Source organism: Elgaria multicarinata, chromosome 1 (assembly GCF_023053635.1).
Source record: "Elgaria multicarinata webbii isolate HBS135686 ecotype San Diego chromosome 1, rElgMul1.1.pri, whole genome shotgun sequence".
In the NCBI taxonomy this organism is placed as follows: domain Eukaryota; kingdom Metazoa; phylum Chordata; class Lepidosauria; order Squamata; family Anguidae; genus Elgaria; species Elgaria multicarinata.
In genome coordinates this window covers 11,227,740-11,245,872 of record NC_086171.1, presented here as the reverse complement: position 1 = coordinate 11,245,872, position 18,133 = coordinate 11,227,740, and the positions used below count along the sequence as shown (strand labels likewise).

Below are 18,133 nucleotides of genomic sequence, written 5' to 3'. Positions count from 1 at the left end.
CTCCCTCAGTGTTAAAGATGAACACATGAAAATTGGCACTGTGACAGCTTTTAAAGAGGGCTTTAGGCATGCCAATTTTGGAGCAGATCTCTGCAAGTCAAACTCAAATGTTCTCCCTCAGGCACCTCTCATGCCTTCATCTGTAGGGTGAGGGAACAGACACACACACAGCTGCCTTGAACGGACGTAAATCAATATTTGAAAGAACAAGTCAAAGAAAAGGCTTTTAAAAAGGATTTCTTAAGATTTTTCGATGCGCATGCATATGCTGGGTTGTGGAACAGATGAAACGATCAAAGCAAAATAGGTCCTTCTCTCTGCAAAAAACCCTAGTCGTTTCTCTTTGCAAACAACACAACAGAAAATCTTGTAGATCTCTCTCCCTCCCTCTCCCTCTCTAAATCTTACTTTGCAAACAAACTCACCCTAGTCTTACTTTGCACTGCGTGTGCAAAGATAAGAAATCTCTCTCTGACCAAAAAGCCAAGGACAAATTCGCATTCCTACCCCCAAACACTGCCATTGGAGGAAAACAGAACAGGAAGGAAGAGTGCTGTGGCAATTCCTAATTGGTTAGCCACAGATGTCAATACCAATTATCAAAACCTCCCCACCCCATCACTACATGGGCACGTCTCCACTCTGAAATTATTTGATGGTTTTAGAAGCGGCCAATCTCCACTCTGGAAGATTGAATGCTCCATGGATGTTTGCGGTTTCCAGATACTTCCTAGCCCCCGCTTATATGGCAGTAACTCTCAAACTGATAAGTGATAGTTACAACTTTCACAAATGGGAAATGATTTTATTTTTCAATGCTCTGTGATCCCACAGTCCTATATACGAGCTGAAACCAAGACCATGGTGCAATTTCTAGTAGAAATACAAAAATTGACAGATTATAACAGCAGAAAGTTGTGGGTTATATATTTTTATTAATTTAGGCTAGGACTTTAATATATAGGTACAATCTTTGAGATAGTTAGGAAGCTCTGGTAGACAAAGTAGTAGACAACACTTTGTCCTTACTGGTTCTACTTTTAAGACTATAAAGGCTACAAGCCTTAATATATAACTGGCAGTAAGACCTATTGAACTCAGTAGGGTTTATTTCAGAAAAGACATATATACGATTTCTCTGTAAATTGGGAAGTTCTTTGAGGCTACAATCCTACATCCACTTAGCTGGGAATAAACCTTGTTGAACTGAATGGTAATTACTTTTGAGTAAACTTGGATAGGATTGTACTGTAATTGTTGTTATGAGCAGTTTAGAAACATAAACAAAATAAAAGTGGTATGCACTGGAGTAGAGGAGAAAAAGATTGTGATATTAATTACATGCTCAACCCAGATTTAGAAATACATAATATAGACCCATTGAAATCAATGTGACTTAAGTTAGTTATGACTCACTTAAGTCTGATTGATTGTAATGGGTCTGCTCTGACTAAATCTGAATCCAACTCCAAGCCTTTAAGATTAAAATATAATAACTATTTAATTGACCTTGAATCAAATGATGTGCCATTGAAACCCACAAGGTGGAGCTCAAATCATCTCCTTCCGCAAAAATAAGAAAGAAGAGTTAATATACGCTGCTTATATTCAGTGTGTTCCAACAATAATGAAACATTAACAAAACACAAACCTACTGATACACTTAGTGACAGCGTATCACAATTTTCTAAAAACAGCCAGTACTTGATGCCTAAAAAGATCTGCAGGTTTTCAAGTCTACCTAAAAGCTACATATGGAAAAATTGTCTGTTACCTAGTCCCAGAACTATGGGGACTAGCAGTGGTTACATGGTAGTGAAGAAAGGCCGTTTGCATAGATATGGCTGATCCTGACACAGAAAACAGCTTCTAGGACTGAGCCCAAGAAAGATTTGTGTGTTTGGTTTTGTGTATAGAGAACAAATTGATCCTAGTCTGAAACTGATACCACACAGGCACCTTGTATCAGTTCAACTAGTTGAAACCAAAAAGTTGTTGCAGGACAACAGCTACATCATTCTCTTTTTTAAAGTTTATGAGTAAACTGCTATTCTAAATTCTGGTTGTGTTTGGTGTAAGGGGAGTAGTTATCTTAGGTTAACAAACCTAGAGTAATAAACCTGGAGTCAACTAATAAATATAGAGTAATCTCAGGTATGAAGCACAAATGTTCTGGGTAGAACCTGATACAGAACTGTGGTCTTCATGCATAACCTCAAACTTCTTTGCACTAGCCACTATTTATTTATTTATTTATTTATTACATATTTATACTGTCCAGCAGCTTAAGCTTTCTGGGCAGTTTACAACTAAAACCATAAAATCCAATTTAAAACTTTAAAATCACATAAAACCGAAATAAGTTACAGCCCAGGGAAAGCTTGTTTTAAAAGATATGTTTTTAGGAGGTATTTAAAAGTTATTACATTTTCCACCTCCCGAACTGTACGAAGGAGGGTTTTCCAGAGGGTGGGTGCCGCTACAGAGAAGGTCCGCCATCGATGTTCCTGATGGCGACATTCCCTTCGTGTTGGAATGACGAGCGGGGCCTCTTCTGAAGATCGTAAATGTCACCTGGGTGTATATAAGGAAAGGTGGTCTGCTAGGTATCCTAGTCCCAAGTTGTTTAGGGCTTTGTAAGATAATAGTGTGACCTTGTACATGGCTGGGTAGCTAGCAGGCAGGCAGTGCAGTTCTTTTAACACTGGTTTTATGTGGGCAGAGCTAGGTGTCCCAGTGAGCACCCTAGCTGCTTTGTTCTGCACAAGCTGCAGCTTCTGAACCACATACATGGGTAGCCCCACATAGAGTGCATTACAGTAGTCTAATCGTGAGGTTACCCGTGCATGAATGACAATGGCTAGACTATCCTTGTCCAGGAGTGGGTGTAGCTGGCATGCCAACTGAAGTTGATAATGGGCACTCCAGGCCACCTGGGTCTCTAGTGACAAAGATGGGTCCAGGAGCACCCTCAAACTACAGACCTGCTCCTTTAGAGGGAGTGCAACACCATCCAGAACAGGAAAGCACCCTAATTCCCGGACCTGGGAACTACCAACCCACAAGGTCTCTGTTTATCAGGGTTCATCCTCAGTTTATTGGCCCTCATCCAAACCATAACTGTATCCAGGCACTGGTTCAGAATGTGCACGGCCTCTCCCGATTCAGATGTTACAGAGAAATAGAGCTAGGTGTCATCAGTGTACTGGTGACACCTTGCCCCAAATCTGATGACTGCTCCCAACGGTTTCATATAGATATTAAATAACATTGGGGACAGGTTGAAGCCCTGTGGCATGCCACAGTTCAGCTGCTATGCAGCTGAAGTACAGTCACCCAATGCTATTCTCTGGAGCCGACCCTGCAAGTAGGAGTCGAACCACCATAAAACAGTACCTCCAATTCATGAAGGTGGTCCAGGAGAATACCGTGGTCAAAGGTATCAAAAGCCACTGAGAGATTAGGAAGAAGTAACAGGGTCGCACTCCCCCTGTCTCTCTCTAAGAAGGTCATCCATCAGGGTGACCAAGGCCGATACTGTCTCCAAACCAGGCCTGAATCCAGACTGTCAGTTTCATCCAAGAGCACCTGCAGTTGAGACGCCACTACTCTCTTGAGCACCTTGCTCAAAAATGGAGTATTTGCAACCGGAAGGTAGTTGGCATAAATCTCTGGGTCAAGGGAGGGGTTTTTTCAGGAGTGGTCGCACCACTGCCTCCTTCAAAGCAGCAGGGACCACCCCATCACACAGTGATGCATTCACCATTATTGCACATCTGTACTGGGTTCTACCCAGAACATTTATGCTTCATACCTGCTTTCATTTCCTCCAGAAACCCATCTTATTCTCACCACCATCTCCTCATCATCTCTGGCTACTGCCAATTAATCTTCCCTTCCCATGTTCACTGCTCTTTTTGTCAAAGCCTTTATTTTGGAATCTGTTTCTGTCATTCTTCATTCTTCTTAAACCTTGACCCAAGGCAAAGTCACTTGGAACTTAGTCCCATTGAGAATCACATAGCATTATGGTCCTGGAGTTGGACCCTGACCACCAGCAGCCACTGTTAGAAAGAATGCTATGAAGATTCAGAGAATGGAGAAGACTGAGTTCCTGAACCAGACATCAAAGCCACTAGCTCATTCGAGACTGCCATGGAAAAATAGATTGAACTTTAGCCCCTGCTCTCAAGGAAATAGCTGTGTCTCGATTCTAGGGACTTTGCAGCCAAGCCAGAAAGAATGTAAAAAGAGAAATAAATTCTCAGTGGTGTGAACAATTTGCAGCCCAAAGCATTATGGAATGAGATCCTCCTTTCAGGGCAACCTTGTGCATCCAGATGCTGAAAAAAAGCTAAGCCCATTTTCAGAAATAACACTGTTTCTCTTGCCCCATCATGGAAGCATCTGAATGACTTGCAGGTTTCCTACCCTTGACTTAAGGAAGCAGTTGCCTCTCTTACTTGACACTGAGCTTGGCATTTGGCCTGCTGTTCCATGCAGCTTCACAGTGAGCTGTCTGTGGTCCTGACCATTTGCTACTTTGACTTGCACCTTGCCACACCTAGCCAGGGCATCCTTGTGGAATGCAGGCTAGCGTGGGAGACAGATTTAGGCTGCAATCATTAACTGACAGACTAGGAAGTTAAGCCTATTGAACGCTGGGTCCCCTTACTTCTGAATGTTTAGGCTTACACTCTTAGGTGTTGTGCCAAGTAATTGAACTACTTTTTATGTTTGCACAGGGAGGTAAGCACACAGAAGCAATGAATACAACAGCAGCAGTAACTGTAGATGGCTGGAAATGCTTGGTGCACAGGTGTTGCCCCTACCTTTTGCAGGACAGTCCTTCTCACATCTTAGATTGAATACATGGAGAGTGGGGACTGTCCTTGCTTCCAACCTCCACATATCCAATTGACTGTCTGCATACCATTTTTATATGTTAGCCATCCACCCGAACCCAATCATGAGCCCTGCTTTTCTAGAGTTCTTGACTGCAGGGACATCGCTCTGTGTTTCTATGTTCTATTTGCAGACAGACCTATGGAAGGCATGAGCAGGCACAACAGATTCAATGCAACATGTGAAAAGATCTATTGTCAGCGTCAATGTGTAAATGTTGACATTCACCAAATTTTGGACATTCACTGTAACATCTAAAAATATAATATATAACATCTAAAAATAAGATCGTTGCTTAATCCTCTGCTACAGGAAGTGTCCTTAAATATTTAGCATGGATGGGAGCAGAAACATTAAAGGAGGTTAGCACAGACAGGTTTGTTGGTAAGGCAAACAGCAAACAGCAACGAACTAGTTGTTTGTAAAACAAACTCTCAGACCGGCAGATCCTCCCACCCAGATTGCTAGACCTGGCTGAATGCCTAACCACTCTGCATTCAACTTGGGATAATAAAGCATGAATAAAGAATCATGGTTTTTTTTTTTCCTGGGAGGAAATTCAGGAGAAGCTGAAATAAAGAATCATGTTAAGATCCATATGCAAGGTACCCTGATTTGCATCAGGGCTAATTATTTATTTAAGAATTCTTATCCTTTAAAAAAGAAAAGAAAAACAAAATATCTTAGGAATGCATTTCCCAGTTCATGTTTGTTTACAGTTTCTTTATTCTTCAGCTTGCTGCTCCAGTGCTCTGTAAGGTAAGTTATCAATATTATAAATATAGTTTATCTTAGCAAAATACATGCAAATGAGACTTTAACCAAAAAAATCATCCTAATAATTGTCAGCTTGTAAAAATTATGTTGTTCAGAACTTGTACGTTTTGCAAAGAATGCATTAATTTCAAGTTATTGGGTGGAGTTCAGCAATATTCTATAAGAAATATTTGAAACTAATAAATGAAGTATATTGTTGAAACCTTTCATTTGAATAATATTTTAAATGTATTTGTTCTAATCTGCAAAAGATTCTTTACAGGTTGTATCCTATACTTAGATTTATTTATTTATTTATTTATTTATTACATTTCTATACCGCCCAATAGCCGAAGCTCTCTGGGCGGTTCACAAAGTGGGTGTAAGTCCTACTGCACTCAATGGGAATTACTTTTGAGAAGTCTCACTAATCTTCTAGAATTCTTCGAGAGTGTCAGCAAACATGTAGAGAGGGGTTATCTGGTGCAAATTGTTTACTTGGACTTCCAAAAGGCTTCTGATAAAGTCCTTCATAAAAGACTCCTGAAAAACTTAGCATCCATGGAATAAATTCTTCCAATTGAGGGAAGTAAATAATGGGGTCCTACGGGAATCAGTATTGGGACCAATTCTTTTCAATTTGTTTATAAATGATCTGGAATTAGGAGTAAGCAGTGAAGTGGCCAGTTTTGCCAATGACACCAAATTATTTAAAGCTGTTAAAACAAAAAGGGATTGTGAAGAACTCCAAAGGGATCTCTCCAAGCTGGGAGAGTGGGCATCCAAATGGCAGATGCGGTTCAATGCAAGCAAGTGTAAGGTGATGCATATTGGGGGAGGGGGACCCAACCAAGTATAACCTGATGGGATATGAGCTGGCAGTGACTGATAAAGAAAGAGACCTTGGGGTTGTGGTGGACAGCTCAATGAAAACGTCAACTCAATGTGCAGCCACTGTAAAGAAGGCAAACTCCATGTTAGGCATTATAAGAAAAGGATTTGAGAATGAAACTGCCAGTATCATATTGCCTTTATACAAATCTAGGGTGCAACCACACTTAGAATACTGTGTATAGAGCAGCCCCTCTATCACACCTAAAAAAAAAATTATTATAGAGCTGGAAAAAGTACAGATCAAGGGGATGGAGCATCCCCCCTATGAGGGAAGGTTACAACAGCTGGGATTGTTTAGCTTGGAAAAAAGGAGGCTAAGGGGAGACATGACAGAGGTGTACAAAATTATGCATGATGTGGAGAATGTGGATAGGGAGACATTTTTCTCCCTCTCCCATAACACTAGAACCCGGGGTCATCCCATGAAGCTTATTGATGGGAGATTCAGGACAAATAAAAGGAAGTACTTCTTCACACAGTGCATAAACTATGGAATTCACTACCACAAGGTATAGTGATGGCCACCAATTTGGATGACTTTAAAAGGAGGGTGGATAAATTCCTGGAGGAGAAGGCTATGAATGGCTACTAGCCTTGATGGCTATGTTCTACCTCTAGCATCTGAGGCAGTAAGCCTATTTGCACCAGTTGCTGGGGAACATGGGTGGGAGGGCTGTTGCACCATGTCCTGCTTTGTTAGTCCCTGGTTGACAGCTGGTTGGCCACTGTGTGAACAGAGTACTGGACTAGATGGACTCTTGGTCTGATCCAACATCAGGGCACTTCTTATGTTCTTAAGATATGTATAGGATTTCACTGTCAGTCACAGTACCCTATTTCTTTGATTCTAAGACACACTTTTTTCCCCATATGAACATCTCTAAAAATGGGGTGCGTCTTAGAATCGTGGGTGTGTCTTAGGTTTTTTTTCTGTTGGTGGTACTGAAATTAGTGTGCGTCTTACAATCGATGGCATCTTACAATCGAAGAAATACGGTAATTAGCATGTTGGAGAAAGTTACTCATTTTGCATCCAACAAATTATGTGTGTACCAAACAGTAGTAAGGTTGTATTTTTTAAAATTATAGACTGGGTTATAGATATTCTAATTGAAAACATAATAGCCTTTCAGTGCTAAATAGCTTTCTTTCTAAAACATGGAATTGCATAAATTAAATGCCTTGCATGTGAATTCTTACAGACATGCTTATGTATCAAATGCAGTTTTGAAGCATGCTTACAGAAACAGAATGGAGAGCTTTGCTTTTTAGTCATACTTTGCATATCTGCCAGAATGAAGCCTAATAACTGATTTTGTACATGATTGATCATGGGATAGCATTTATCATCTTACATGTTTGTGTACTCAGAAGTAAGTCCCAATGAATTCAATGGACCTTACTACAGGTAATTCTGCAGACATAAACAGCTTTATCTGAGAAGTTGAAGCACTGTATGTCCTTAAATATTTCAAAAAGTGTACAGAAATGCATATCTGATGAATAAACAGGAATAGCAAACATGATTCATTATTTTTATTTATTTGGAATGATTTCATTTCACCTTTCCACAACATGTGCATACAGCAGCTTAATGTTTAATATTTTTATGTGTATATTATTCTGTTTTTATTTTCCAAAGCCTTTTATATTGCTACTGTATTTGTTGCTTTTAAGCTGTCTTTATTGTGACAGCTACCCTGAGTACATTTTGTTATAGGGTGGCATATAAATATCAGAAATAAATGAATAAAACCATATCATCATCATCATCATCATCATCATCATCATCATCATCACATTTCTATACCACCCCTTAGCCAAAGCTCTCTGGACAGTTTACAAATAATCCCCTGGAGACAGCATGGTCCCACAAATTTCTGTGAGTGGCCAATCACAAGCAAACAATAAATTGCTTATTTAAAGAAGCTCATAATGATAGATGGAACTTAGGCACTATTTTATTTTAATAAACAAATACTATGTCATTCGTTTTAAATTTAAAGCCTGTCAAATTGTGTGACTCCATTATCAAAGATGCGCCATGCAAATATGTGTTATGTAGTCATGGGTTGATTAACAGCTATTTTGTTTTTTCTATTAGGAGCAGTAAGCAGCCATTGGATTTTGGAAAGCAGTCAGTATGTGGAACAAACATTCTGTCTTTTGCCTTTTGGCTTTGGCTGTTGCTACCATCTGTGTAGTGTATGGACAAAACAGAAGAAAAGGACAAAGGCCAAGTCCTCTAGCAAGAAAAGACAATTTGCAGGGTAAAGCTATTTTCCTAGAATTTGCTATAGGCTGATTAAAATACTTCCAAGCCTCCTGATATGATCTCCAAGGGGAAGTGACACATTGATATATAAGTATCTTTGGTAACAATATGTCTTGGATTCTATGGGGTAGCATGTTTTCCATCAATACTGGACTACAAGGGACATTATTATTCTCTTCTAATTGTGCATCTATTTGCACATAAAGAGACTCAACAGACATTTTATGGGTAAAGTGCTACTGGAAAATGCATAGAGCAGAACCACATTTTCAAAATGGCTTGGAAGATATCCAGACTATTGGATAATCAGACTTTTGTTTGTTTGATTATTATATTTTTAATCTACCCAATAACTGATATTCTCTGGGTGGATTACAGAAGCTAAACACACACAATACAATGCAATACACTGCAATACAACAAATAGTACAGGAATAAATATAAAATATATAACAATAGCTATAAAATTTCAAAATACCTGAGGGAAAAGAAAGACTTTCTCTATGAGCCAAAAAGATAACAATGTAGGCACCATGTGAGCTTCGGGGGGGGGGATTCTGTGGGGTTCATCAGACAAGTGTTTTATCACACGCTTGCTACTGCCCTCCTCCCATTCACTGCCCGCTCCTTCTTGCCTTTTTTCCGTCACAAAATGGAGCCTTTTTAATCTGACTTTTTTAAAATGGAAAGTGCTGCCTTTTCCTGCTGTGTGTAGGAAAAACCAAACAATAAAAATGGCCCCTGAATGGGTCATGTGGTCTTTACTTCCTCTTTCTTGTAAGGGAAGGAAGAGGAAGTAATGTGAGGAGTGGAGCAGAGAAGTGACGGTAGGGAACCGTGATTTCCCCCATCTGATGATGCTCTATAAATGGGGAGGCCCTCTCTTTTGTAGCCCCCTGCCTGACTTCCTTTGGCAGGGGCACCTGGATGAGGGCCTTCAAAGATGACCTAAGGGTCCAAGCTGGTTCATGATAATCTGATAGATACTCTGGCCACAAGCATTTTCAGGCTTTAAAAGTCAACACCAACACTTTTAATTGGACTCGGAAATGTACCAGAAGACAGTGCAGCTGATGAAGCACTGGCATGACAACATCACATTAACCAGTCCCAGTCAGTAGATTTGCAGTTCTGTTCTGAACTAACTGAAGTTTCTGAGGCAGAGTGCTATTTACTTAGGGTTACCATGAACTGCTGAGTTTTCTGTAAATTGGGATAAGCAAGGAATTTGAATAATCAAGACATAAAGAATGGAGGTTCTACTTGCTAATATATCGTTACCTGTCATCTAAACACCTTCACTATTGCCACAGTGGTGTCTTGCCACAATGACTGAATGCCAATGGAACACCATTGCTCATCACCTATCATCCTAGAATCATAGGGCAATATCCAACTGTACCATTCTGCAAACTCAAATAGTACTAGCAGAACTCTGTTGAATCTTCCTGTTATGCAAGCAGTTGTCCATTACATTTGAGCAACTGGTTGTGTAACCAGTTGCACAAGGCATTGCACAACTGGCTGCACAATGCATTGCACAACTGGTGGCACAAGAGTTTTGCGCAACATATCACACAAGCATAACGTACAACTGCTTGCGCAACCGTCCTCGCACAAACATACCTTTAGGTTGATTCTTCTCTTGTGTATAGTTCAGAACCTAATTTTCACTAGCACAACATCATTTGTGTGAATGGAATGCCACAGTTGAATACTGTGTGTAGAATTATAAAGTTTAAACTGTCCCACAGCTCTTAGCAAAATGTCCTAATGGTAAGAGCTGTTCAATGGTGCAGCAGATTGACTTAGGAAGTAATGAGCTCTCCTTAGTTGGAGGCATTTAAGACAGGTTAGCTGCACTGAGCACAGAGTTGGACTAGATTAACCTTCCCCAACCTGGTACATTCCAGATGTCTTGGACTACAACCCTAACATTCTAGGATCCTAGGGGGCAAGAAATTATCCTCTAATGACATTTTCCATGGGATGATTTAATGAATAGATTTCATTCATACTGAGGATTAGACCATATCCTGAGAGCAGAAATATCTACACTGCAGCCAACTGCGGCGCAAATACACTTGAGATGTGCTCATGCTTGCTTACCTCTAAAAGGACTGAAAAATATAGGGGAGGGGTGAATAGTGTTTTTGCCCCCTCTTCCCACCAATACCTGGAATTTGGCCCTGTTGGCTTTAGCCCATAGACCACACTGGTTGGGGGTGATGGGTGTTGTAGTCCAAGACATCTGGAGGGCACCAGCCTGGAGAAGCTTCAGCTCTTGAAATGTAAATGAAAACGATATGCAAAGAACAGCCTTCAGCAGTGTGTTGCACTGGTGCCTATTCACAAATATGTGCCCCTATTCATATCTGTGAAATGTTGAAGTGTGTATCTTATCAGAACCTTGCAATATCACGTATAATCTGATCCAATTCACATTAAGTTGGATTTAGACACAGTCAGAGTGGATAATTAAAATCAATGGGATCTGGACTATTATCACTAATCCATAATAAAGTGATTGAAACATATTTACTTACTAGGGATTGGAACTGTGCATTTCCTCTAATCTATTCCCTTTCCTTATGTATTTCTGTTGGATGTCAGCCTGTATTTCTCTCTCTCTCTCTCTCTCTCTCTCTCTCTCCCATGCATGACTGCTTACCTTTTGAATCATCTCTACACCATCTTGCCCTTTACAGGTTCAGTCTGCTTCATCGACATCATCTTCATCCTGGACAGTTCAGAAAGTGCCAAAGATGTACTGTTTGATAAGCAGAAAGAGTTTGTCACCCTCTTGAGTGACAAAGTATTCCTCATGAAGCCCACCAGGGCCCACCGGTATGAGTTCAAACTGGCCATCATGCAGTTCAGCAGTTCTGTCAGAATTGACCATCCTTTCTCGAAGTGGAAAAGCCTGCCAAACTTTAAGCAGGTAGTCCACGAAATGGGCTACATTGGGCATGGCACCTATTCCTATTACGCTATCTCCAATGCCACTCAGCTGTTGAAAAGTGAAGGCCGTAAAGCAGGCGTCAAAGTGGCTTTGTTGATGACAGACGGCATTGACCACCCAAAGAGCCCTGATGTACAGGACATATCTAGAGCTGCCAGAGCACTTGGAATATCCTTCATTACTATTGGCCTTTCTAACATTGCTAATAAAGCCAAACTACTTTCAATATCCGGCGATTCACCTGGGAAGCCTGTTCTCATTCTGAACGATCCCAACCTTTCAGAGAAAATACGGAACCACTTGGTAAGCAATTTTTTAAAACTTACATTTATAAAGCCTAAGCTCATAGACTTTCGTGTGTGCAAAATGGTGGGGGAAGGGTTATCTTACATTTATGTATGTTTTTGGATTTTAAAAAATCTTATCCACAATTTTTCAGAGTGCATGTGTCAGGGTTCCTTCTATGACCTGGACTTTCCTGAGCAACTCGTTAAGGATCTCGGCCTCAAGAATTTCTCCTTCCTTCTTTTTACTTTCCCTTTCCCATAATGTGGGGTTTAGGCTGTAGCCATGGGGTGAGTGACATTCATTCCAGAAACTCGTGACTTAACACAACAGTTTACTTGTAAAGTAAAACAAGCAATTTACAATTAAAGGCATTTAGTCAATAGCAATGAGTGATACAAAGGCATTAAATGAAAATAAAAGTTGCAAAAATGCAAGTTCTTCTACCATAAGCTGCTTCTTTCTGCTCCTTCCATAACCTCTGGTCTTCCTCTGGCTTTGGTCTATTCCTGGCTGGCTCTACCACTCTTTTAAACCCTCTTCCCTCAAAACAGAAAGTAAAATCCCCATTTTTGTAAATTAATGTAACTGGAGAAATGAAAGGATTCCTTTCAAGGATAGCTCCTCCCAAGAGAAAAAAAAATCCAGGTCTTTAAGGCCAGACTTTATTAGCTTGTCTCTGTAGACCTCAAACCTTCACAGCATTCCACAATGTTTATAGAAGTATAACATTAGGTCTTTTCCCACTTTCCCTTTGGAGTTGCTGAGTGCTTATGTGGCTGAAAAGATCTTGAGTTAGACAAGACATGGGACACAGGGAAAGATATAACCTTTTCCATTCACACTCAGGACATTTAAATACATTTAGCAAATTTGCTTGCTTGCCCATTCCTATGTAACATTCTCAAGCCAATACCACATCCACCGAGGCTATCACCAGCCTGATGACATTCACCTGTAAATGGCCCAGTGGCACATGTTGTTTAGTGCATTTGCACAGCTCAGTGCTCTTGGATATTTAATTAAATGCAAATTGAAACAGGCAGGTCCTTAAGGTCCTTTTCAGAACTGATAAAGGTGAGGCCATATGTATGTCCCTTTGGAGGGTGGTCCACAAATATGAAACCACTACTGAAAATACCCTATTGCTATTGTACACCAATCTATTAGACCTTGAACCTGGCCTAAGGAAAGGGTTTCTGAGGTTGTTATGGCCTGGGCAGGTTTGGGTGCATGCAGGTGGTCCTTCAAATGTCCTGGTCCCAACAGTTTAGGACTCCAAAGGTCAACAGCCACACTTTAAATCAGAAGACATCCTCTGCCGAACTTTGCAGTATAACATTCTTATCATTTATTTATTTATAATTACACTTATACCTCACTTTTGTTCCAAGAAGCTCAAGGTGACATACATGATTCCCTCAACGTCAACCCTATGAGGAAGGTTGTGCTGAGACAGAATGACTGAACCAAGGTCACCCAGAGGCTGGGCTGAACCTGAGTTTTCCCAGTCCTAGTCCAGCCATGTCACTACATCGGCTCTCTAATAGGGAAGTGTACCTAGCTTACTTAACGTTTGAAATGATATAATCGAATCTCCGTGAGCCCCTGCTAAAGGAAGTGAGGCAGGTGGCTACTAGGAGGAGGGCTTTCTCCACTGTGGTACCCTGGCTGTGGAATGAGCTCCCCAGAGAGGTCCGCCTGGCGCCTACACTGTACTCCTTTTGTCGCCAGCTGAAGACCTTTTTATTTTCTCAGTATTGTAATACCTAATTTAACTTAAATTTAAATTTTGCTGTTTTAATTCTGCATTTTAAAACTATATTAATTTCTGCTGTGTGGTTTTATCCCGTTTGTGCTTTTTATATTGTATTTTGTATTTGGGTTTTTAGATTATTGGTTGTTTTATCATGTTCCTCATGGTTTTAATTTTTGTGAACCGCCCAGAGAGCTTTGGCTATTGGGCGGTATAAAAATGTAATAAATAAATAAATAAATAACAGGCTATGTAAAAACAACAATGCTAAAGCAAATGGTCAAAATGCTTAAATATTATAAGGATGATCCTGTGGAGGAGACAATGAGAAAGGATTAGGCATTTACTGTCAATAGAAAGACAGGAGAAAAGCAGGATATGTGTGGGGCAGGCCAGAAACATTAGACATTGTAGAGGATCAAAGTTCACCATGGAAATCCTCACGGGAGTGGTGGAAGTGAAAGTTGTATGTACTGATAAGACACAGGATGGAAGCAGTTCTCTAACAGGCCAAAGAAATCAGAAGAAAAGGAAGATTATGAAGAATAACTGGGCAACCTAATTTAATTTACTTAGATGTGATTGGCTTCAAAGACCAGAAAAATCAGGGGATGCAAAAGAGTCCATATGATCTCTTTTTCTCATCAGTCTATGGATCCAGCAACTCTACCCAATAAGATACAACTTACCCTATGACCTTGCTATATACACATGAAAGACCAATCATTATTTTATTTATTTATTTATTTATTTATTATATTTTTATACCGCCCAATAGCCAAAGCTCTCTGGGCGGTTCACAAAAATTAAAATCATAATAAAACAACCAACAGGTTAAAAACACAAATACAAAATACAGTATAAAAAGCACAACCAAGATAAAACCATGCAGCAAAATTGATATAAGATTAAAATACAGAGTTAGAACAGTAAAATGTAAATTTAAGTTACAATGAAGTGTTAAAATACTGAGAGAATAAAAAGTTTATCCAAGTTAAACTATGATAGGATGACTTTTCCCCGTACATGGAGTGCTCAGTGAACATGAGCTTTATCCATAATAGACATCGTTTCAGAATGGAAAGGGACATACATAATGGGCCTGTTCAGATGACACGTTAAGCCATGGTTAGGCCACTAACCCTTTTGCTGCAAACAATTAGTGAGCATGTTTAAACCGTGGTTACGTAGCCACCCTGGATAGGAATGGTTCACGCGACACGCTAAGCCATAATGTTTAGTTCAAAATGCTTAACCACCATGGCTTAGCATGTTATCTGAATGGGTCAATACCTACATCACATGTGGGTATCCTGAAGTTAATGGGCTGCATACACCCTTGGCTGACTTCCATGGGGCTTGTGACCTCCTCCCTAGCTGGTTTGTTTTCTCACTCCCCATTCCTCAGCTGAAATACACTGGAAATAGTTGAATAGCCCACTGATCTGCACACTTCTCAACTGTTCTTAGCACCAGTCAGTTTTACAGTGGGTAATGTCAATCAGCTGAGCAGTCGTGAGGCATGATGGTGGAATGCACTGAGATGGAGGAAAGGTATATGTGTTTGTGTGTGTACATGTATGAGAGAGAATGAAGACACTGTGTGTGTGTGTAAGAGAGAAAGGTCAGGAAGCCAAGGCCTCACCCACTGGCCATGTCCCCTGCTAGCATTGAACCCCCCTGGCCTACCACAGCATGTGACCCTCTGGTCTGAAAGGGTTGCTAACCCATAACCTACATAAAGGATTGAAAAAAGAGAAATGTTACTTTGCTTCTGTGTCATTTAAACTAATTTGATATCCTAGCAAAATATATCTGCCTTTGAGGGGTAGAGAACCCCATGGCATTAACCTATAAATAACAGAATGGAATTATGCCATCATTGCTAGGCATTGGCTGATTGGAAACCTACCCTAGTTTGTTTTGATCACCATGAGGGGTAGCAATGATTGATGACATGTCCTAGGAATAAAGTGCAATGTCTCTCATTTTACAGACGGATTTGTTTACCATGGCAAATATCCATAGGTTGTGCTAGACGGTCCCCATGACTCATACAAGTGCATGTGTCAAGCACGTTCATGTGCAGGTGTAACATAGTGGCTAAAGACTCTGCTACAAATAAGGAAGGCCCCACTCTGAATCTTGCCTTTGCCATGAGTTCACTCAGGCCACCAGCTTTATCTCAGCATCAGTCCCTCTATCTGCAATATGGGGATGATAATTTGCTGACTTACCTTACTGGGTCATTGTAAGGATTGCAAATACATACGAAGTGCTCGGAATGCTTGAAAGTGTGATTTTAATTATTTGTTTATTTATTACATTTCTAGTACCACCCAATAGCCAAAGCTCTCTTGATGGTTCAGAAAAATTTAAACCACAAAACTACAGCATAAAATACAATATAAAATAGAATCGCTTAAAACAACAGAATAAAAGTGCAACGAGAGTAAAACCTAGCAGCAGTGCCGGGCTTTAAAAACAAAAAACCATCATCCAAACAATAGCAGATATAAAACAGCAGAGCTAAAAGACTGGAACGCTAGAATGCTAAAAATGCCTGGGAAAGTAAAAAGGTCCTCACCTGGCACTGGAAAGAGCACAATGTAGGTGCCAGGCAAACCTCTCTAGTACGCTCATTTGACAACCGGGGTGCTACAGGAGAGAAGGCCCTTTTCATGGTAGCCACCTGCCTCACTTCTTTTAGCAGGGTCTCCCAGAGAAGGACCATTGAAGATGACCGTAGATTCTGGGCAGGTACATATGGAACTTCAGCTGTGGAGCGGTATATAAATGTAATAAATAAATAAATAAATAAATAAATATGGGAGGATAGAAATGTTAAGTATTATTTCATTTCTGGCAACATGCATGAAGTAGGCCTATTTTTCTGAAGTTTGTGCAAGAAAAGTGAACATGGGTGGCAGTATTGTTAAGTGTTTCACATACCCATTTGAGACCAGGACATAGGCAATGTGTATGTACACCAAGGACAAGAACGGCTTGGTACAGATCATGACCAAACCATTGTTTGGCAGTTGGGACTGTTCCTGTTTCACAAGTTGCCTCCTCCCTTCTTGCACTTCAAGTCCCTCTCTCCTTCCTGGGTTCCAATCTTCAAAGTCTGTAATGATGTCCAAATCGGGCAAACTGTGGTTGACTCAAGGTATAATTTCCACCAAACAAGGGATTGGAAACCACTGTTTGTATGGATTTTCCATTTGTAGTCTGGAGACAAATGATGGTTTGCTAATTTAGATGTAATGACAATGTTGTGATACCAAGCCGTCCCACCAAAATGTGAGACAGTAAAGAAGTCCACTGTGGAACCCACAACATGTTTATTCAGTAAAAAACAAAACAAAAAAAACTTCTTCACAGTGTGAATCTAGGAGCTATCCTCTAAGTTGAATTAGTCAAATAAAGCAAGGCAGTAGCCTATCAACAAAATGGATGGTCTCCCACCATGCCTGAAAGGCTTTTACCAGACTCCTCCTTCAGGGAGGATTCTCATGATGTAACCTCTGATGTAACCTAGCCTGGAGGACCACCTACCACCTCATCTCAACTCCACCCACTTGACCCTGTGGTACACTCTGGGATCTGTCAATTCTGATGCTCCCTCCCCCTCTGACAAAGGCTGAGTTCCCAGGGGAGGGGAGGGGGAAGACAATCTCTAAGGCTGGGCCTCCTGTTCAATAAGGTCTAGGGAAGGTTCCTCCTTGACTCCTTGGAGAATTTCCTCCCCAGCTCCCTCTCTTGACTGGCCTTCTTCTACTGATTAAGAATCTGAGACCAAACCAGGCCTCATCTTGACAGGTGAAATATGATGATCAAGAACCAGAAAATGAGTGAGATTACGCATACAGAGCTTAATCTACCTAGTGTTGTACATATAAGTCATCTACTAGGGCAGCCTTCGCCAACCTGGTGAACTCAATATATTTGAAGTACAACTCCCAGAATTCTTGACCTTTGCCCATGCTTCCCAGGGCTAGTGGGAGTTGAAGTTCAAAACATTAACCAGGTTGGAGAAGGCTGATCTGGCTCCTGGTGTTCTAGATAAGGCAGCTTCTCTGTCACCACAGGGGCTACAAGAACCTGAGGGGAGAAGAGATTTGGCTTTCAAAATGTCGTCGTCGTCCCCCCCCCCACACTCTTTAGCTTTTATTTACCATTATACTACATTTTTATGAATGCTTATTGCTTCAATACCTTTATATAAACCATTTTATGAGGTGGTAAATAAATACCTTGTGAGGTGGTAAATAAATGTCTGCAAACTGGTAAATAAATA

At 40.6% G+C, this 18,133-nt stretch overlaps 2 protein-coding genes across 2 annotated transcripts in view; one reads left to right on the top strand and one right to left on the bottom strand.

Moving 5' to 3' along the window:
• The window catches only part of UMAD1 (UBAP1-MVB12-associated (UMA) domain containing 1), a 261,328-nt gene that overhangs the window by 110,141 nt on the left and 133,054 nt on the right, over positions 1-18,133 (bottom strand). The gene's annotated exons all lie outside the window — the stretch shown is intronic.
• Positions 5,493-18,133, top strand: part of COL28A1 (collagen type XXVIII alpha 1 chain) — a 95,800-nt gene continuing 83,159 nt past the window's right edge. The window contains exons 1-3 of the mRNA XM_063123251.1: positions 5,493-5,664; positions 8,660-8,825; positions 11,539-12,095. Of these exons, the coding sequence (XP_062979321.1) occupies positions 8,699-8,825; positions 11,539-12,095 (684 nt within the window). The 5' untranslated portion in view covers positions 5,493-5,664; positions 8,660-8,698. The remainder of the gene's footprint in view (positions 5,665-8,659; positions 8,826-11,538; positions 12,096-18,133) is intronic.